The 23,287-nt window shown below is 35.2% G+C and overlaps 1 protein-coding gene across 9 annotated transcripts in view; it reads right to left on the bottom strand.

Moving 5' to 3' along the window:
- The window catches only part of XRCC4 (X-ray repair cross complementing 4), a 270,818-nt gene that overhangs the window by 181,424 nt on the left and 66,107 nt on the right, over positions 1–23,287 (bottom strand). For all 9 annotated transcript variants that reach the window (XM_057307398.1, XM_044384061.2, XM_048221136.2 and 6 more), the window contains one exon: positions 935–1,101. In XM_057307398.1, the coding sequence (XP_057163381.1) occupies positions 935–1,101 (167 nt within the window). The remainder of the gene's footprint in view (positions 1–934; positions 1,102–23,287) is intronic.

Below are 23,287 nucleotides of genomic sequence, written 5' to 3'. Positions count from 1 at the left end.
ATTTTATTTCCTTCCAACATCTTATACATAACAGAGTAATAGAAAATACAACCTGGGCTGGCCTAGATCATGATATTGTTTAAAAAAAAAAAAAAAAAAAAAAGCATAGTAAGAAGTAAAGTGACTTTCTTCATCATTTTAAAAATAAGAGGAAAAATCAGGAAAATAAAGGCTTCCAAATGTCTTATCTAGTAATCACAATTACTTCATCTTTTAAAAATGATGGCAGTATGCTGCACCTGGGTGGCTCAGTTGGTTAAGCATCTGCCTTCAGCTTGGGTCATGATCCCGGAATCCCGCATCATGATCAAGCCCTGCATCGGGGCTCCCTGCTCAGCAGAGAGCTGGCTTCTCCCTTGGTCCCTCACCCCTCACCCTGCTCATGTTCTCTCTCCCACTCGCTCTTACTCTCACTCTCTCTCAAATAAATAGATAAATAAAAATCCTTAAAAAAAAAAAAAAAAAGCTGGTAATATGTATTCTCAGTGAGCAAAATAAGTCTCTATCCGTAACCAAAGCACACAGCATATGAAATAGTTACCATTTATATAAAGATTCCATATAAGTAACCAATTGGCATATTTACATTTCATGTCTCTTTTTTATTCATTATTAATTCTATAATTTGAGGTACATTAAATCTTATAAATATCAACTTCCTAAATTTTAATTCGTATTAGTGGCTTCTGATTCTCATTGCCTGATTACTCCTTATTGTTCATTAGTTTGCTGGTGCCACCAAATACTAATGACCTGTGTTAATGTACTCCAATAATGCACAGTAGTGACCAATAGTTTGGTTTAATCATACTAAGACTTTATGTTAAATATATGCTAGGCTACATATATTATAAACTTACAAATCATTAACTTAAATCTATAGCAATATAAGGAGAGCTTAATGTTTTTATAATACAAGAACACTAGCGCATACCGTCCTTGAACATCATTCCAATCTCGCAGAAGCCTTTCATTTTCCTTCTGCAGGTGCTCATTTTTGGCTTGGTTTTCTGTGATGGTGTCCAGGCAATCACAAATAAGTTTTCTAATGACTAAAGCTGGACTTGCAACTTTCTCTAGACTGAAGGAACCAAGTCTGAACTAGAACAAAAAGGAAAACATTATTAGTTTTGGGAGAATATAAAAATCGAGTGGTCCAGTTTTAAATATACATAATTTCTTCTGAGGGGGGAAAGTATAAGATTCAAATACAGTGCATTTATCAGATATACATACAGTGAAGAAAAACTGGCAACTTCCTACCTTCTTAAGGAAGTTTATCATGTAAATCAACATATAACCCAAGAATAATAATAATAATATAATATAATAAGTGGTAAGTCACTCTCCCTCCTCCTAGCAGAGAAGAAAACAACTAAATACCATATAAGCATACTACCATTTGTTTACTACAACTTAAGTCACTACTCAGAGTAAGAAAACGAATTATACACGAAGATTTTTTTTTTTAAGATTTTTAAAATTTACTTGTCAGAGAGAGAGAACACAAACAGGGAGAACAGCAAGCAGAGGGAGAAGCAGGCAGAGAGAGAAGCAGGCTCCCCCCAAGCAAGGAGCCCAATGCAGGACTTGATCCCAGGACCCTGAGATCATGACAAGAACCGAAAGCAGACGCTTAACCAACTGAGCCACCCAGGCGTCCCTATATACAAATATTTTTAATGGTACTTTATATAAGTTACTAGTGATGATAACATAGAATAAGTGACATAATCTATTTCTGAAGAAAGAGCAAAATTTTGGTAAGAGTTAAGAGAAATGCAGGGCTTTAGGAAACTGATAAACCTGGGGGTACCACTCAATAATTACTTCTGTATCAAAAAACCAATAAATTAAAATTGTCCAATGTCAAGTTTTTGTACTTATTCATAAAGGTAAGACTCGTGAAGGCATATCCTCTACCAGAGGCACTTAAAAATGAAATACCATAATACGGTTTCATTATAGTCATGGAATTTAGAAGGGGACACAGGTTCTCCTCATTTGATAGATAAAAATAATGAAATACAGTGATTTAATCATAATTATCCTTACTATTAAAATTATTATAACAGCTAAATATAAGATTTTTAAAATGATTATTATTATATAGTTACCATGTCTTGCAGTTGAAATTTAACTCAGGCATAACACACATACAACTCATCTAATCATCACCAAAATGAAGCTATTATATCCACCTCATAAATTAGTAAACTGAGGTTCAGAGTTGTTATCTAATATATTGAAGGAACAGCCAAAATCCTCCTATGCTAAGCTGTTATGCTGTTTCCTGACATAAGAGGGTAACCTAAATAAAAAACTAGTGGGGTGCCTGGGTGGCTCAGTGAGTTAAGCATCTGACTTTTGGATTCTGCTCAGGTCTTTTAAAAAAATTAATAATAAAAAATTTAAAATTTAAAAACTAGTAAGAGGAAGAATTAGGTTCACAACCTACACGTAATTCTTAAGAGAGACTATAATGGCACTGAGTGGCAGAACTGCGAGCAAAACTGAAGCCTTTTTGTTGTTTTTGTTTTTTTGGGCTCCACGATCAGTAATTTCTACTATGGTATTCATCTAACAGGAACGTTTCTAAAATGTCTTGCTTTTGAAAGATTACTTCTATAAACATATTAAATTCAAATTGAGAAATATTTAACAGGGGCACTGGGTAGCTCAATCTGGTAAGCATCTGCCTTCAGCTCAGGTCATGATCTCAGAGTCCTGGGATCGAGTTCTGCACTGGGCTCCCTGCACAGCGAGGAGCCTGCTTCTCCCTCTCCCTCTACCCCTTCACCCAGCTCATGCTCTTTCTCTCTCTCTCTCAAATAAATAAAATCTTTAAAAAAGAGAGAAATATTTAACAGTGATTGATAATTCTGAGGAAAATTGCTATTAGTCAATGTACAAATAAAGCTGAAAGTCAGTAAAGAGAAAATCCAATATTTGCAATCTAGGTGGCATTTTATAAGACATTTCAGTTAATTTATATAATTTAGTAATATTTAGGGTCATTTAGGAATTTTTAGGATCATTTAGGAGTAATTTAGGAACATCTGCGTGTTTAACCCCACAAAGTAAAGTTTTCTAGATAAATCGTGCTTACTAATTTACTTTGAAATTTTCAGATAGAAAATGTAAGTACGTCTTACTTAATACTATAGAAAATCTGCCAAAAGGCTTAAATACTGATGATTCCTAGGTGTTAAGAAGCCTTTACGGATACTCACTTAAAATGCAGACGGAAACAAAGAATATTAATATTCTTCAGGATTATTGCACATTTTAGAGGACCGAATAGCACTGCTTTCACCATAAAAAAAAATTATGTATTTGTGTGTGTTTCTGAGATCTAAGCAGATATGTCTACTTAATTCTGTTTTATCTCACCATTTCTTGTTTCTTAACAACAGGGAAATCAGATTAAGAAAAACTGTCCTTTATTTCAACTAGTACATCCAATCGTATTGGGCTATATACATAAGCTAAATCAAGCAATTTAAGCAACGTTTACCATAAGAAAATCTACAAAAGTCTAAGAATTTTTATTTATTCAGTTAAAATTACTTCAGACTATTTGTCATATCTGATTTATTTGTTTTTCATACACTTAGGATCAGATGGCTTAAAACATTTGCAGTTTTCACATATAACTAAATATGAGTCATTTTAAAAGCATAGGAGTTGAAATAAGAAAGTTTATCTGGGGCACATGGGTGGCTCAGTCGGTTAAGAATCCAACTCTTGATTTTGGTTCAGGTCATAATCTCAGAATCATGAGATAGAGCCCCCCCATCGGGCTCCACTCTGGGTGTGGAGCCTGCTTAAGACTCTCTCTCTCCCTCTGCCCCTCACACCACACACACACAGAAAAAGAAAGTTTTATCTGTGTAAAGAATATATAAATTGAAAGTAAATTTAAGGGAAAAAATAAATTTAAGCATTTACCTTCTGAAGCTTTTCCTAGTATACACACACATACACACAAGTTAAAGATCACCTACAGAATATATAAAATATAACTTTGAACTGATATAAAATAGAAGAAAAATTTAGCTTAATGTTATATAATAGGTTACATTATCAGTAAAACATAAGCCCATAAAATGATTCTGTATTCTCTCATTATCAAAACTGTCAGGCAGCTTTTACTAAGATAGAAATTTTTAGAAAGGAAAGAGTTTTTCATTATTCGAAAGTTTCAGCAATGCCAAATGGATAATGAATTCACGCCACACTTTAATCCTGAATAAAGTAACTGGTAAAATACAAATGCACAGATAAGCATAAGTCCAGCTGCCTACTCGTCTATCTTAGATGGCAAAGGAAGAAGGGACCAATTCTAAATTACTCATAACCAATTTCTTTCAAAATATCATTCAAACCTATATATTCAAACTCCAAAAGAGAATTCTTAAATCTTTTCTTGGCTATTCACTATAGAATAAACTTAAAATGTCATTTCTTCTTAGGAATAGGCAACTATTTTCTTTTTCTATTTGCTAATCATATTCACTAGTTTGGCTAATTATATTCACTTTATTGGCGTGAACATGTTATTCTAAAAAATAAAAATATATAAGAAGTATCTAGAAATTCAATCCAAGAAAAGAGATTTACTTAAATTTTCAACTTATTTCTTAGAAAAAGTTTGGAATGGAAGAGTAACTGGTGGACAAGCCTTCCTGTAATACACACAGTTCAGAGCCACCGCACAAAGCTGCCTTCTACTTTCACTTCTGCTGTTCCAGCCTTTCCACATCACTGAAGATGTAAGGGGACATATGCACTGAACTCTGATCAGGGCCTTTTATCAGACCTAATGAAATGGGAAGCATAAAGTATTTCTACACTCTAACTCTATATCAAGTCAATTTTTTAAAAAGCTTTTATTTATTTTAGAGATAGAGCACAGGTGGAGGAAGGAGCAGAGGGAGAGGGACAAGCAGACTCTGTGCTGAGTGCAGAGCCCAACGGGGGGCTCAACCCAAAGACCCTGAGATCATGCTCTGAGCTGAAATCAAGATCCAGACACTCAACTGACTGAGCCACCCAGGAGCCCTGATCTTTTTTTCCTAAAGAGAGAGAGGGTGAGCATGAGAGCCAGGGAGGAGGGGGTACTGGCAGTGGGGAGAGGCAGAGGAAGAGGGAGAGAGAGAGAATCTTAAGCAGGCTCCATACCCCAGTGCAGAGCCCGATGGTGGGGCTCGATCTCATGACCCTGAGATCACGACCCTAAGCCAAAAACGAGAGTCTGACGTTTAACCAAATGAACCACCCAGGTGCCCCTATATCCAACAGATCTTTATACTAGCCCCCATATAAAAAGTGGCAACTTAAAAAAGTATTATATTTAAAACAGGCAAATTTGCACAAAGCCACATTGTATGGGTGAGATGGTTTTAAAAACTTCTACTTTAGCTTTTTGTTTGACATAGAAGGCTATTAGCACAGCTTTTCTTTATTGTTAGTTCTGTAATTTCAAAATAATCTACAATATAAAATCAGGACTTCAAATGGTACACCAGAATTAGAAACCACAAATTAAAGGCAATCTGAAAGCATGTCTCTCCTTTAGAGGCATGGTCAAAAATGTTTCTTTTTGTAGTCAGTTCTTAAGATCTTATAGAGAATTCAGTATATTGACCTATAGTAGGCACCTCATTCAGTCTGTAATCTAAAATTTTAAGCCACATCTTTATTTTTCTGTGTAAAAAAGTTGAGAACAATTAACTTTTTAAATGTTGATAATCATAGGCATTTGCACTAGTTGGTTCTAAAGTGTCATAATTTTAGATATTAAAACAAGCAAATAATAGGATTTTTAAAATCTGATCTGCATTAAAAATTCCCAATTTCAGAAAACTTATCCATTTTCTTTAGCCAGTGCTTTGTTTGTTCTGGATATCTGTCTGCATATCTGTTAATTCTTAAATCCAAAATTAAGTGCCATACCTCTTACCTACCACTTCAAAACCCAGGTCACTACTTTAGTCTATTCTGACCTCTCTATTCTTAATACTTCAGAGTTTGTCTCACAATTTTTCCCTCCTTTCATCCTCCTTATATTTTCTTCTAGTTGTTTCAGAAATGTAGTCTTTTATGCCTTTTAAAGATTTTATTTATTTAACAGAAATAGAGACAGCCAGTGAGAGAGGGAACACAAGCAGGGGGAGTGGGAGAGGAAGAAGCAGGCTCATAGCAGAGGAGCCTGATGTGGGGCTCGATCCCATAACGTCGGGATCACGCCCTGAGCTGAAGGCAGACGCCTAACGACTGGGCCGCCTAGGCGCCCCCAGAAATGTAGTCTTTTAAATTCCTAGCTCTTTAAGATCAGAGGACCTATCTTATACTTCTTCCACTGTCTTCACACTTATCTTGCAGAGCTCTAGACATATATTAAGCGCTAAATAAAGACTTCAATTTTTTATTGGAATGATCCTTATTAATAAAGGAAAGTAACTATAATGGGGCAAGCAAATAAAAAACTGGGACAATGGGGAACCTGGGTTGCTCAGTTAGTTAAGTGTCTAACTTTTGATCTCAGCTCAGTTCTTGATCTCAGGATCCTGAGTTCAAGCCCCACACTGGTCTCCACACTGGGAGCAGAGCTTACTTAAACAACAACAACAAAAAAAATTGGGACCGTGATGCTCTGAATACAAATTAAGAAATATTTTAAATGGTTTAAGAATATAACAAACTTTTATCTTATTGTATAGTGTAATTGAAACAAAAAATGCATGTTAAAAAACTGTATAATAGCACTTGATACTATGATAATATATATGTTTAATAAAACCTTCAAGGATTTTTTTTGTCAGATTTTTTTTTAAAAGAATGTTATGAAGTTATATACTCAGTTGTCAGGTTCTTTGGAGTAGCCAGATTAAAGAGATATATAGCATTAGTAAAGTATACAAAATAAACATTATGAATAATTACTAACGAACTCCTGGGGGATTGTTTGTTTCTGGGGAGAATGTTTCTGAGGAGAGGAGAGTTATCACAGTGTGAGCTGATATTCTGCTTAGAACACACCAATTAAAGAATTTGAGTTTTGTTACATTTTCAAAGTAGTCTAAATAACCTTGCAGAATTAATCTATGCTACTGTCCTGGGAATCAAAATGTAAAGCTAAAGGAAAAGGAGGAATAAAGACACCTTGATGTTATTACTAGGCAAATGATGGCAGAGAGGAACTCATTTTTTTCAGTATGTGTTTTTAATTTATTCCTATCAGACAAAAGTTTAGCTGTATCTAGATGTGTACACTAAAAAAGTAAAGCTTGCCCATTGTAGTTTATAATACAGAATGTTTTGTCTATTTTAGACAAATACACAGTTGCATATACTTAGTTGTTATAATACACAGCTACAAAATTCAGTAATATAGGAAAGCAGTCAAGTTTTGTAATAAAAAAGAGACTAAACTGTATTACTTTGGCCTATTTATGTTAATTATCATGCTCATATTTTAGATCAAATCTATTTTTACTAAGATATGTATCATGAACTCTTTGGTTTAGTGAAATGTTTATTTCATATTTAAATAAATAACATTACAAATGTACCTCCTAAAGCAGTAATTTCTCTAGGCTGACAACGGGTCACATTGCTTTTCTAAGCTATCTAGAACTTACTAATGTCACCTTTCCAACTATGTTCTCACCCAGATTTCTTACAGCTCATTAAAAAAATGTTTAAATATCTCAAGATGATTGTATGATCAAGCAAGGCTCTGTATATTTTAGATCCTGTAGGTTCTTACAATCAAAACGCAATAATCTAAAAGTGAAAAATACTCATCTCGAATTAGAGTGCCAGGAAATTATTAGAATTCTAAGGGCGTGCTATATGCTTTAATATATTAAATATCATGTAAAAATTCTTATTTTGGTCTTCATAATTGTAAAAATCATTGGTAGAAGTCAGAGAATCCTTCAAAACAAAAAACCCAAAGCCTATGTGGTCAGGGAATCTCAGAAGTTACTTTTACTTTGAATGACTATAAATGTTCATTCCACTACTGTCTTAAAATAGATGATGAGTCTTTTGGTTCATGAGAAATATATTAAAATCTAGCTTTATCTCAGCCTAATAAGGAGTTAAAATTAACAATGAAAAATTATACAGGGATTTAGAGTCAACTAGAAGGTTTTTTATAGTAAGTGCATTGGGGGAAGGTGATAGAGAACAGTAGTTACTTATTATTTGCCTGTTCTTTATTTTTGGTATTAGGTGCTGATGAAGAAATATTGCCTTGGATTCTCCGACACTGTTCTAAATCTCATAATACTTGTCTAATCACATCTGTGCAGTATGCTTCTCTGTCCTCCACTTAGATGCTAAATGGTAGTATTTCTTGGCATGGTCTCTTGACCTACCTTTTTTTTTCCCCTATAGTTACAGGGCTTTCCATGATCACAGCTTCCATTATTACAGATAAATTGCAAACTGCCAAATGCATATCTGTAGGTGAGGCCTCTCCTGAACTCCAGACTTATACACACATTTAACTCCTTTTCGGAATGCTGCAAAATAATCTATACAAACCTCAAACTTTAAACGCCAAAACAGAAGTCGTTGCCCATCCCCCTCACTACAAAACTAGCTCTTCCCTGCATTTTCCACTAGACATTCACCATTCACTCAGTTACACTTGGGTGGTCTAGTGAGTAAGTATGGATATCTATCATAGCATTACAATATTTACTTTTTTTTTTTTTTGTAGTATGCTAAAAGCTGCAAAGGGATAGTGGCTACATATTACACATTAGTATCCCCATTTTTTTCTTAAATTAATAGACTTTATTTTTTTAGAGCACTTTTAGTTTTACAGAATAATAGAATGGGGACAGTTTCCATCCCCCCACCCAGAGGTGCCCCTGATATTAACATCTGTATGCATGTGCTCATTTGCTACAATGGATGAGATCAATATTGTTTAGGTAGTAATACTTAAACTCCATAATTTACAGCAGGGTTTATTATTTGTGTTGTACAGGTGACCCTTGAGCAACACGGGTTTGAACTGCATTGGTCCACTCACATGCAGATTTTTTATAGTACAGTCCTGTAAAGGTATTTTTTCCTTCTTTAAGATTTTCTTAGTAACATTTTCTTTCCTCTAGCTTACCTTATTGTAAGACTACAGTATATAATACATATAAAATACAAAACAAGTGTTAGGCAACAGTTTATGTTATTGGTAAGATTCCCAGTCAACAATGAGTATTAGGAATTAAGTTTTTGGGGAGTTAAAAGTTAGTATACCCATTCTTACATGGTGAAACACAGAACACATTCATTCATTCTTTCATCAGACTTGTTGAGTATGTACTATGTACTAGGCATTGGAGACACTGCTGTGAGAAAGGAAAACAATGTGTCTGGTCTCTTGGAAAGAGTTGATGGTGCACAACGATTATAATTTCACACAGCTGTAGAATCAATGAAGAAAATAAGATAGGTAATGAGATTGTGACTAGAGGGCAGCGTATCTTTGGATATGGTAGTCAGGGAACAAGACCTTGCAAAAACTTAGGGGGAGAACACAGCAGATGAGATGGAAAGGGTCAACAGGAGACTAGATCACACAGAACTTTGTAGGCCACAGTAAGAAGTTGAGCATTTATTCCGATTATAACAAAAAGCCACTGGAAGGTTATATGAAGGTAAATGACTGCTTAAATAGTACACAGCAGTTCCTCTAAGACGGCATCTGATTATCTCAACCTCCTGGGATTCATAACCTGTGTTATCCCCTCCCCTTAAGTACAGGGAGGGCTTTGATTTGCTTCTAATCAACAGAATACAGCAAAGGTGACATATATCACTTCAGTGAGTAAGCTATATAAGATTATAATATCCACCTCGCTAACAGTCTTCCCTTGCTGGCTTTTATGACACTAGCAACCATGCTGGAGAAGCCCACGCAGCAGGGAACCAAGAAGATCTCTGACAAATAATCGTTTTAAAGCCACGGGAAGCCTCTGACCAACAGCCAGTGCATTAGACGGATTCTCTAAAGACAGAGAAATAGTAAGATGTTTATACATATAGGAAGAGACTTCTTGTAAGGAATTGGCCAACATGATTATGAAGGTTGGTAAGTCCAAAATCTGCTGGGTGGACCAGCAGTCTGGGAATCTAGGAGGAGTCAATGAAATCTCTTGGCAGATTTCCCTCTTGTTCTGGGGAGATCAGTCTTTCGTCCTGTTCAGGCTTTCAACTGACTGACTGAGGTCCTCCCTTATTTGGAGGGCATTCTGCTTTACCCAAAGTCCACTGATATAAATGTTAATCTCATCCAAAAACTTCCTCACAGAAACATCCAGAATGTTTGACCACATATCTAGTCACTTCCAGCCCATCCAAGTTAACACATGAAGTTAACCATCACAGCCCCCAAGAAACTGAGGCCCTCAGTCCAACAGGCTACAAGGTACTGACCTGTGCCAGCATTGACATGGTCTTAAAAACAGATCCTTCACCCTGAGATGAGATTGCAGCTCTGGACAAAACCTTGACTGCAGCTTTCACAGGAGTCCTAGCAAAGTCAAGCCTGCATTTCTGATCCATAGAAACTGTGAAGTAATAAATGTGCACTGTTTCAAGCTGCCAAGTTTGTGATAACCTATTACTCAACAATACATAATTAATACAAATGTGTTTCAATATTACCAGTCTAAAAACAAAAGCAAATAAAACAAAATCCCCTTACTGTCATATCTAATTCTAGCTACTGTTCATTTTTCTGCTTCTGCTACAGCAAAATTTCTCCAAAAATAGAGGTAGTATCTTCCAATAGTTCTTCCAACAGTCCTGCTTCCAATACTTACTAGCTACACATAAGCTATTTAAGTTCAAATTACCTAAAATTAAAAACTGAGTTCTTCAGTAACACAAGCCACATTTTATGGCTCAAAAGCGATGTGTGGCTAGTAGCTGCTGTATCAGATAGCACAGATACAGAATCTATCATCCCAGAGTTTTTTAGAATAGCACCAATCTATTTCCTCATTTTATTACAACCCATTTTCTCTTTAAATACTCCAATGGATGAAAAGGCTTTTTATAATCTGGCTCATGACCATCCCTCTAATTACATCTCTCACTTGAATAGGTCAATTATTCCCACATGTAATAGACAGCTTCCCCCAAATGTAATGGTGCCCCCCTCAAAATGTCTACACCCTACTTACTATAACTTGTGAATATGTTACTTTCTCTGTGAAAAAGGGACTTTGTAGATGTGTTAAGGATACAGACCTTGAGATAAAGAGATTGTTGTGGATTATCTGGATGAGCCCAATCTATTCACATAAATCTTAGAGAACCTTCCTTTTTCAGCTACAGTAAGAAGGACATGGAATTTTTTTTTTTTAAAGATTTTATTTATTTATTTGACAGAGAGAGAGAAAGCCAGCAAGAGAGGGAATACAAGCAGGGGGAGTGGGAGAGGAAGAAGCAGGCTCCCAGCAGAGGAGCCTGATGTGGGGCTCGATCCCAGGACTCTGGGATCACGCCCTGAGCCAAAGGCACACGCTTAACGACTGAGCCACCCACGCGCCCCAGAAGGACATGGAATTTGAAGAGAAGCACAGAAAGATGCTTTGAAGACAGAAGGAGACCGTGAACCAAAATGTGGGTGGTTTCCAGAAGGTGGAAAAAGGCAAGGCAATGGGTTCTCCTGTAGAGCTTCCAGAAAGAAATACAGTCCTGCTGACACATAGATTTTAGCTAGATGAGACTACTATGTTGGACTTTTTTTTTTTTTTTTTAATATGTTCTTTCTTTCTGTTTTTCTTTCCTTCTTTCTTTAGCGAAAGAGAGAGCTCGAGAACGGAGGGGTGGGGGAAGAGTAAGAGGGAGAGAGAGAGAGACAATCTTAAGCAGACTCTACATTGAGTGTGGAGCCCCACACAGGGGTCAATCCCACAACCCTGAGCTCATGACCTAAGCCAAAATCAATAGTCAGACGCTTAAATGACTAAGCCACCCAGATGCCCCTATGTTGGACTTTTGACCTACAGAAACATTTATTATTTTGAGCTACTAAGTTTCTGGTTATTTGTTACAGTAGCAACTAAAAATGAATATAGTTACCAGAGTCTATGGTAGGATAAGTAATTGACCCCCAGTGATACCCACATCCTAATTCCCAGCATCTGTGAATATTACTTTATATAGCAAAAGGGACTTTGCAGATGTGATTAAATCAAGGATGCTGAGATGGGGCTATTATCATGGATTACCCAGGTGGCCCAATGTAATCACAAAGGTCCTTATAAGGGGGAAGCAGGAGATCAGTCTGAGCAAGGGCAGTGTGATGATGAAAACAGAGATTGGAATGATGTGGACACAGGCCAGGGAAGGCTGGCAGCCTCTTGATGCTAAAAGAAATAAGAAAACCACAAAGTTTTTGGTACTTTCTTACAGTGGTAACAGGAAACTAATAGGTCTTTGCATATTCTTCTAGAATGTTCTTCTCCCTGAATTGCACATGGCTTCCTCTTGTATTTTATTCAAGTTTCTATTCAATGTTACCTCTGGAGACACTGTCTTGACTATGATATACCTTAACTATGATATAAGCATTCTAGAATCCTCCAAATAGTCCTACAAAGAAATACCAACAGTACAGGTATTACGAAACTATTTTATAATCTTCATAGCAGTTGTCATCATCTTAATTCATTTTATTTATAAATGGTTATTGTCTCCCTTCTCCATGCTCATAGTAGGGATTCAAAATATGTTTGTTAACTGAGTGAATCAATACTTGGTCATAAATGCTGAAAATATTTTTCTGGTTTGGCAATTTTACTTATAGAGTATTTACATTTTAATGTAGTTTAATCTAAAAATAGTTTCCTTTGGGGTGTGAGGCTGGCTCAGTCGGTAGAACGCACAACTCCTGATCTCGGGATTGTAGGTTCCACCCCACACCAGGGGAAGCAGGTACTTAAAATAAAATCTTAAAAAAATAAAAAGTTTCCTTTCAAGATCTTTGCAAGTCAGAGAAAGTAACTATTAACCTATATTTTCATTTTTAATTTATTTCTCCAAATACATAAGCAGTGTTTCCTCACCATTTACTCAGTGAACCATTCTCTCCCTACTTACACAAAATGTCATGATTATTAGAAACTACGTATTTATGTATACTTAAGTATTTTCTTGAGTTTCCTTTTCAATACCATCGTTCACTATTCTTTTACTAGTGCTAGGATGCTCTTTTAATTACTACAGCTTTATAATATGTTTTATCATTAAAGATTATAAAGTCCATCTCTTAATTCCTTTTTTCAATATTGTATTGTCTAATTTTGCCAAGCACATCCCAAGAATTTTGACTATGAATTTCAGACAAGCTAAAAACAAATAAAAAAACGCAACTAAAAAATACTAGGAACTTTGTTTGGAATTATACTCATTTTTTGAATTATTTTATAAGGAATTAACTTATTTCAAGTATGAATTAACAGTGTAATTCCTCCATTCAGGATCATTATGCTTTTTCATCTAATCAAGAGTTATTTTTATGTCCTTTGGTTAAGTTTCTCATTGCTTTTTTTAAATCAGACTCCCTCCACTGCAGCTGATAAGACTACCAAATGATCTGTAGGTAGAAATAAAACTGCAACTATCTACTCAGTATTATTTTTGATACCTATACCTTGGTCCTATCAAAAGAATTACATGTTGTATGGGAACCTTAGAAATCTGTATTTTAGAATACCAATACTGACTTTTCTTTTCAGTGGGGTCCTGCACAAGCAATTGTAACCACTGTTTTCAAAATAATGACTTATCCTATAGAAGATTCGTGAACAGAAACCTAAGCTCCGATGTGAAGGATTTTGCAAATAAACCACAAAAGAAATAACACCTAAGGGCACAAAAAACTCCACTCTCTTAAGTCAGTTTGAATTTGATTTTCTTCTAAAAATGGTTGGTTATTTTAACACAGTAGCATTCCAGAGTGGCTATGACAGAGAAAAATGTCAGTGGGGCTGGGATCACTGCTGTTGCTTAGCTTCTAAGGCCCCACAGAAATAGTAAGCAAGCAAACACTGGACAAAAGTTATGATAAAATATCCTGCTATGGGATAATTAGGAAATGTAAATGTTAATAAAACATAGGATGAAATGGCACAGATCATTTGTTTCAGAACTTAAAACCAGTTTATCTTAGTAAGTAACAATTATTCAGGTGTCTCATAACATTCTCCAGGAAAATTAAAATAATAGAATCTTGATTTTTTTTTCTGATTATAAAATTCTAGCTCTTTGTCATTTAAAAGTTTCAGAAACTTAAGGCCAACCTCCCTTATCCTGCCCCAAAGCACTGAATTATATTTGATGAAATAGCATTACTGGTTAAAAGTCATGATTTTGACATTAAAAACGTTTTGAAAACAAAATATTTTCACAAAAACATATTGTGTTAACTGTAACTCTAATATCCTTAAAATCAATTATTATAAACTAATAAACTCAAAACTAATGATCCTTAAAAAATCATAAAAATACCAAGTATCTTTAAATCATCAACTTAAATGAAATGATCAAAGACAAAATAAAATCAAAGATAAAATATGCTCATTTTTCTGTATGGTTTATGAATTTCTTCTAAAAAATTTTAAAAGCTTAATAATTGCCTTTTTAAACTATGGATTAAAAATTCTTCTGCCATATTTTTTTCATTCAAAAATATTTATCAGGGTTCGCCTGGGTTGCTGAGTCTAGTTAAGCATCTGATTTTTTTTATCTCAGCTCAGGTCTTGATCTCAGGGTCGTGAGTTCAAGCCCTACACTGGGCTCTACAACGGGTGCAGAACCTACTTCAGAAAAAAAGGTACTAAGAATCCTAAAAATCTTTATTGTATTTCAATGGCAGATCTTTAGGAAATAAATTTCTATCCCAAAATACTTATACAGAAAACTAATAATATTTACTTTGATTTATTCACCTTATTAACCTAGAGACAAGATAAAAACAAAGTATTCATCTAAAATTTTCAAGGCTTTTTTTAGGTGGATAATCACTAAATAAGAAAACTGCCTATTAGGTATAAAAATTACTCTCTATTGATACTTGAGAAGAACTGAAGAGCACAATGGATGTAATCATGCATTTAACTGAATTTTCTTTCTTTTTTTTTTTAAGATTTTATTTTTATTTATTTGACAGAGATAGAAACAGCCAGCGAGAGAGGGAACACAAGCAGGGGGAGTGGGAGAGGAAGAAGCAGGCTCGTAGCAGAGGAGCCTGATGTGGGGCTCGATCCCATAACACCGGGATCATGCCCTGAGCCGAAGGCAGACGATTAACCGCTGTGCCACCCAGGCGCCCCTTAATTGAATTTTCTTGCAAAAAGATGTAATTAAGAATTAACACTGAGGTAGTTCCAGTTCAGGTAGTGGCAAAGTAAGCTACATTAAACTAACTCTCCTGGAGGTAACAATTACAAACTTTGAACCAAAAACCAAAACTTATCAAGGGACTGAAGAATGACTGACAGCAGGCAGCATCTGGAATGTACTGAAACAGGGTAAGTCCCATGTTTCCATGAGTTCCTTACAGGGTATTCTCCCCTGTCCTAGAGCTCATACAGAACAAGTAGAAACCATACTTACTGACTTCAGGTATCAAAGAATAAAATTCTGGGCTGCACATAAAACACACACACACACACACACACACACACACACACACACACAGACACAAATGATGAAACAGATGGAAAATAGGAGAGAAACTGTAAGAAAATTAGAGGGTAAATATAGTATAGGATCAGTGAAAATCCATGTAACAGAGTTAGCCAAAAGAGGATCAGTTAAAATTCACATTAAAAAGTTAGCCAAAAGAGAAAACAAAACAGAAAAGCAATTTAAAAATTAGGAGAAATACATGAACTGAAATTTCCAGACAGAAAGAGCCTACTAAGGTCCCAGCACACTGGATTTTAAAAAAGATTACTATCAAGAAATAACAACATTGAATTTCAGATTGGGACAAAAAGAGAACCCCAGAAGATTCTAGAGCATTAAAACAGACTATATGTGAATGATCAGGAGTTAGAATGGCACTGGATTTCTATCGTAATGCTGGATACCAAAAATCAATAAATTTATGTCTTCATAATAATAAATATTCAGAGAATATATTCCATCAATGTGATGAAATAAACCAAATTATATCGCAACATTTTTTTAATAAGTAACATTTATTGGGTACTTACTATGTTTCAGGCATTATGTCAGTTAATAGAGAAGTCTCTATGGGGTTAATAGTAATAAATTCAGATTTTGAGCTTTATGGGCCTAAGACTAAAATAATATAATAGTTTATGAATAAAATAGTATAATACCATACGTACTAAGACTATAGGAAGTCTCTCTGGGGCTAATAGTAATAAATTCAGATTCTGAGCTCTTTGGATCTAAGACTAAAATAGTATAAGAAATATAGGCGTGTAGTCAGTAGAATCCTACATAAAACTTGAAATTCAATTAAATATTTTCTTTCACTTCTACCATGTGTATGTACAAGAAAATCTACATGATACAAAGATAAGTCGGATAGAATATCTGCTTTACGTAAATGTAAAGACAGTACTTTATAAGGCCTACAATGTTAATAAATTAATTTCAGAAAAATCAAGATAAACCATCATATCCCAACCATGAGTTTTCAACTTGTAAAAGCTCAAAGTAAAAATGTAGCCAGAAAAAATGTTGAAATACTGCAGTACTAAAATTACTGTTTTCAATGAAATAATGTCATTACTGCACGAAATACCAAGTGTTTTGTGGTAACTATGTAAATAAGTCATGTTATATAGAATAGCACCTTGCTGTTAGGAAATATTAAAAGCAGAAACCTAGTTTCAGTTAAGTCCAAAAGAAATCAACTATTCTGGCATACTGTAGCTCCACCTCTGTGAACTGTTTCTTATGAAGCAGCTCTCAAATGAGAACACTTACTCATTGCCAAAAGCGTCCAAATGGTATAGCAGTTATTGTATTTTAACAAAGTAGTAATCTCAATTTATTCAATGGGTTGTTAAGGGATAAATCCCTAAAACTAGAGCGAGGGAGCAGTGGAAAGGAGGGTATCAATCCTAAAACATAGGATACACCAAGATACACAGTTATATGAAGAGTTATACCCATGGGGAAATAATGTCGGATGCAAAATGAGTATTTCATAAAATTTTTAAAAGGGTAATTTTTCTTTGATCGTATGACTCAAAAGGTCAGATCAAAGATTTATGTTCAGCTACTAGAAATGCTTTTGCACTTACTGTCATGGTTACAATATATTAAGGAAGGAAAAGAGCATTCTCCTTAATAAACCAGGTCAGAAAACTACAGAATGTAGAGTCTTTAAAAATTATCATAATTTTATAAATCACTGTTTGGCTATAAACTGAAGAAGGAGGCCATGATGTCTGATGTGCCTGTCACATACAGAGCTCCTTTCGCGAAAGGTAGCTCCAACCAGTTTATTTCATTTTTAACCTGGGGAAGTAAACTTCTACAAGTTCATGGCAAGCATTTACAAGTTCATGCTTTGGATAAACTCAGGTTTGCTACCCAATCATTACTAACTAGATCAAGGCACAAGCCAAAAAAAAAAAAAAAAAAAAAAAAAAATTACGTAAGGATTGATTACGGGGATGGATTATTGCTTTTGAAATGACATGACAGAAACTCTTCCCAAAAGGATTCTATGTGTATTAAGGGACAGGAACTGTCACATTCCATATCTCCTTAGAATTACTAAAGTGGTAATTTTAAGCAAATAAATAAAAGACATTCCCATGAGATTAGGTTGCTTTCTTAAACAGGACACATCTAAGACTTCAGTTCATCATACATCAATCACAGGAGCTAGAAACCAGGTACTACTAGGGGGCCCAAAGAGGTGGTTTTCCAATCTGTCCTCACCTTACCCTTGATCCAAATACTCTCATTTATACAGATATTCCTAACATACCTCCAGCCACAAAGGTCATCTATATATATATATATATATATATATATATATACCTCCTCTTACTGATCTTAAGAAAGCTGACCAACTTGGCTCTACAATCTAGAAATATTTTCTAGAGATGAGTATTTATTGGACTGGCTGGCTACCTCAAAAGCAAATTCCTATTTGTTTAACACATGTTTAACTGAGATTTTCACTTTTATGTGTATATCTTAGCAACATCTGTGCTAAATGAGCATAAATTCACAACCTGCTTTAAATTCTGAGGTTGTCAAATGTAACAATTAAATTGGTTTTAATAGCCATTTCCTGAACCTAAATAACTATGAAAGACTGATCATCAGATTAAATTCTGATTCTTAATACACGTTCTTCTTCCTATGAATAACTTTCTCTTAGCTAGAACTAAAAATATGAAGAAAAACAAGATATGCTACAAAATGCCTTAAAATGTCAAATTCCCTTCTTTACAATGTTATCCACAATCTTGGTACTTAAATACAGAACAAGATATACATGAGATAAATATTATAGTCTAGATGAGGTTCCCTTACCAACAAACTATGACCTTAATCTTTGAACTTCAAAAACTTGTAACAATGCCACTGCCCAATTCACCCTAATTCATAAGTATTATATGAATGGCATTCAAGAAGAAAATGAGAAACTACTATATAGCCTCAAAGATTTGTTCATCCTTATAATTTTATTCAACAAACATTTTTAAGGAATTTTTCACCAGATAGTAATATATGTGTCAAAGCAACAAAGAGGAATGAAACAATGCCCCTGCCTACAAAGAGACTTGTAAGGATATACTCTTTATATAGTATGAGAAGTGTTATAAAAAGGTGCTCATTAATATAGCATTCAATATTTTTCACAAGTAATCTCAGGATAAGCATCATCAATCCCAGGATAAGCACATTTTCAGGATAATAGTAGCAGAATGAAATTTCATCAGAGTATCAGTATATAGGGCCAAATCAGATTCTCAATAACAAGACTGGCAAAAGCTGGTGTGATAATTCATTTTATGTGTCAACTTTATAGGGTCACTGCTTGCCTAGAGAGCCAGTTAAACATTATTTCTAGTTATGTCTGTGAGGGTGCCCACGGAAGAGATTAGCATTTGAATTGGTGGAATGGTAAAACAGATTACCCTAACCAATCTGCTGAGGGCCAGAATAGAACAAAAGGCAGATGAAAATTGAATTCACTCTGCCTGAGAACTTGAACTGGGACACAGATCCTTTCCTGTCCCCGGTGCTTCTGATTCTCAGGTCTTCAGACCTGGACTAGAATCTACACCATCAGCTCTCTAGCCTTCAGACCTCTGAACTACACCATCAGTTTAGCTGGGTCTCCAGACTGCAATGGCAGATAATAAGACTTCTCAGGCTCCACAACTGTGTAAGCCAATACCTTACAATGTATCTCTTTATATACTGACATTGTTTCTCTGAAAAACTCTAATACAGGTAGTATTTCAACCTTACAGAGTCTATGGTTATATATTAAATTCATTTCCTAAACTCCCCCACTATGCCCTGGGCAACCTCTGGTCAATTCAAAAAAAAAAAAAAAAAGGAGGGGTGGGGTGGGGGGTCAGAGGCTAAGAACTACTTCTATCCAGGCTTTTTGGGTATTTCCCCCCCCACAAATATGGACTGAACATTATAAATAACAAAATAAAAAATACTTGGGGTGCCTGGGTGGCTCAGCTGGTTAAATATCTCAGCCCAGGTCTTGATCTTAAGGTCTTGAGTTCAAGTCCCACATTGGACTCCATGCTGGGCGTGGAGGCTACTTAAAAAAAGCAATACTAGAACAACATCTAAAAATAAAATAAGAGAGTACTGAAAAAAATGACTATTGTTGGAACATATACACAAACAATTTATCGCAGACAACTAACGTCATCACTGTTAACTATCAATGAAAAAAGAGCAGTCCAGAATATTTTGAACCTTTAAGAACAACACAAAAACAAGATCACAAAGAGAATTTGTTCACAATTTAACAATTTAACTGAGCCAAGAAAGAGCAATGATGCAAATTTTTCCAGTGTTATTGTCTCATCAGTGAGTAACCTAGAGGAACCACCCTGTCTTGGATTAAATAGGATTTCTTTCTATTTGCCAACAACAATCTATGATCCTTTTTAACATGAGTAGTAGCTACTTCTACTTCATGCTATGATACTTCTGTGGGATATTTTGGATACATATTTTTTAATTAGTTAAATATGACATTTTGGATAAACAGAATTAAAATATGCAGTGGAAAGTTCACCCTCAAACCTTAAAAGGACAACTTAATTATGAAGAACACTATAAAATGTATCCTCCTAGACTGAGACATATTCAATAATCCCATTTACATTTTCATGTTTTAATCCAACCATAAAGAAATACAGCAGAAATTCCATTAATTATCTGTATTTAATTCTCCAATAACCAAACCCATCATTCTCAAAAACACCTTAAAGAATCAGTTTAAAATGTTCCTTCATGACTAGCAATGGTTAGGAAATCTATTTAGAAAATTTATAAATATTTCCTGATTTATGGATATCAACAAACAGAAAGCCTTTCAGTATCTTGCAAAGGAAAGAACCAGAGCGAACTGGAAGCCCTCTTTTCTCCGTGTTCTCCAGAAGACTGAACATGATACATTGTCAGGGGAGTCCCAATTCTTACTCCTGTTAAAGAATGGAAGGAATCAAGACACTGATTGTGTTGAAGAATTTCCGCAACCACTACCACCATCATAGTACAATAAATTATTTGTAAATCAAATTAACTCTCTTGATTCATTTTTGGTAGAGAATAAAGGTTTTTTTTTTTTTTTTGGTTTTTTTGAGAATAAAGTTTTGATTAAAGATTTTTCAATAGTGCCGAGAGCTGATACTTTCGTCTATATTGCCTTTTGGACAATTATATGGGCACATAAAATCAGTGTGTTAGTGTGAAAGTACAATCAATACCATTCAATTCAACTTCACTGAGTTCCTAATATGTGTTAGAAATTGTGTTAGGGGCTGAGAATGAAAGCATAAACAAAGCATACTTCCCATCCTTATGGAAATCACAATCTGGCAGAAGGAGCTGAAATGTTATCATCCAACTAAAATACAACTTGATTTGAAAAGAATGAATGGGAGGAAGTTAGGAAAAAATTATGAATGTCATGCTAAGACATTTAGCCTTCATTCTCTAGGTCAGGGCTCGCGGAATCAACTGTCTTCAGGAGCCAGGCAGGTAAAGTGGATGAATAAAGCTGACGGGCTGACAAACTATAGAAAGCTTTTCCCTTGTACAGGGGGAGCCACTTGGTAGCAGTCGTGGATTATTGTCTGGTGGAAACGTGGGCCAGATTACTCAGATTTTTCATTTTTTGGGAGACACCAGAAATTTGGATTTTTAGATATAAGCTCCTGATTTTGAGTCTAGAGACTCATTTCAAATTTTTTTCTAGCTGTAAGGGCCAAACATGTCTACAGGCTGTATTTGGTGCTTTGCTAAAGACAACAAGGTGGGGCTTCCAAAGACTTTAAGCAGAATAATATGACTAGATTTGCATTTTAGAAATGTCCCTGGTGGCAGATAAGAGTAGGGAGGGCCAGAGACAGGAAGATTATCTGTTTGCAAAAAAGAGAGTGGACTTAAACCTAAGCCATAGAAAAGGCAGATTCATTTCAGAGAAGAACTGAGGACTAGGCAACATGCAAATTGAAAGGAAGGAGCAAGTAAACGGGAAAATTAAAATACAAGAGTGTGTGAGTGGGACCACAAGCAGGTCTAATAGAGTGAACTGAAAGAGGGGTGGGAAAGACCAGGGGGAAGAATTTAAACTGAGAAAAGAATAATCTTCCTTTTATGAAACTAAAGGAGGAAAAGAATCCAAGCTCATATGAAGATTGAAAAAAAAAAAAAAAACCTGAAGAAATACACACTTCATTGCCTTCTATTATTTAAGTGGTAGACACTAAGATGGCCCTCCAGATTCCCAACCTCTAGAGCACATGCCCTGTATAATCCTTTCCTTTTTTGGGTGAGAACTTGTGGATTTAAGGAGGTATTCAGTCCCATTAGGTTACGTGATATGGGAAGGCTGAGTTTAAAAGAAAAAAAAGGAGATTATTCTGGTTGGGTCTGATCAAATTAAGTGAGCCCTTAAAATGGATTGGGATCTTCGTCAAGAGCAGGGATTTGACTTGAATGAAATTCTCTGTTGTGGGACTTAAGAGGGAGGGTGTCATGAAAATGGCTTTTGGAGCTGAGAACCACCTCTGGCTAAAAGCCAGCAAGGAAATGAATGCTGCCAACAACCACGTGAGGGTGGAAGAAAGAGCAAGCTGAGCTTCAGGTGAGAATGCAGCCTGACTCACACTTTGATCCCAGCCTTGTGAGACCCCCAGCAGAGAACCTAGTTGTGCCACAGTAGAAAACTAACATGCTTAGAAAACAGAACATAGCTTTTTGAATGAAACAACAGGCATTGCTTTAAGACAGAGTTGGTAGAACTGCCATAAATGAGTGTCAGGCTGAATTTATTTTCTAGCAACTATGGTCTCATCAAGCTTTATTCAAATGTCACATCGGGCACAAATTGATTCACCAGAAAGAAATCGCTTCTTGTGTCACATAAAATTTTAAGTTCTACACTAAAGGAGTTGGCAGTTACAACTAGGTTTTCAGAGTATACTTCCATGAAAAGATCCATGCAGCAAACACACAAGACGCAAAGTCACTCTTCACTGGTAATCAACAAACATGAAAAACGTTATCAAGTAAATCCTGAGAACTGAACACATTTAGAAGGTTCTACCTATCATAATTGCTATGAATAAGTATATATTCAACTTTCTCCATTTAGTAGAATAAATGACTAAAAGTTTCTACTAACCCTCTAAAAAAAAAATCAATGTATGCATGGCAAAAGACTAACATATATGTCATAAAATTATTTCAGAAAGCATTTCAAAATTATGGTAGAAATAAAAAATTATGAAAGAATAATAGTATTATTGCAGTCCTCTTGGCATTTAATCACTCAGTCTTTTGAAATCATTCTGTTTACAGTCATACTTGCTCTCTGGTTTCCACAGTAATAAACACACAGCCTGTTTATTTTAAATATTCTATCCTGAAATAAGCAGCTTTTTTTCCCCTCAAAATCATACTGCACACTAACCAAGCTCCCCAGCCAAAAAGAACACAGGAGACCAAATGTGTAAAAGACAAGAAAGCTCCAATATGAACATTA

Source organism: Ursus arctos, unplaced genomic scaffold (genome assembly GCF_023065955.2).
Source record: "Ursus arctos isolate Adak ecotype North America unplaced genomic scaffold, UrsArc2.0 scaffold_5, whole genome shotgun sequence".
Taxonomy (NCBI): domain Eukaryota; kingdom Metazoa; phylum Chordata; class Mammalia; order Carnivora; family Ursidae; genus Ursus; species Ursus arctos.
The sequence above is the reverse complement of the archived record's forward strand: the minus strand, read 5'-3'. Positions and strand labels throughout refer to the sequence as shown.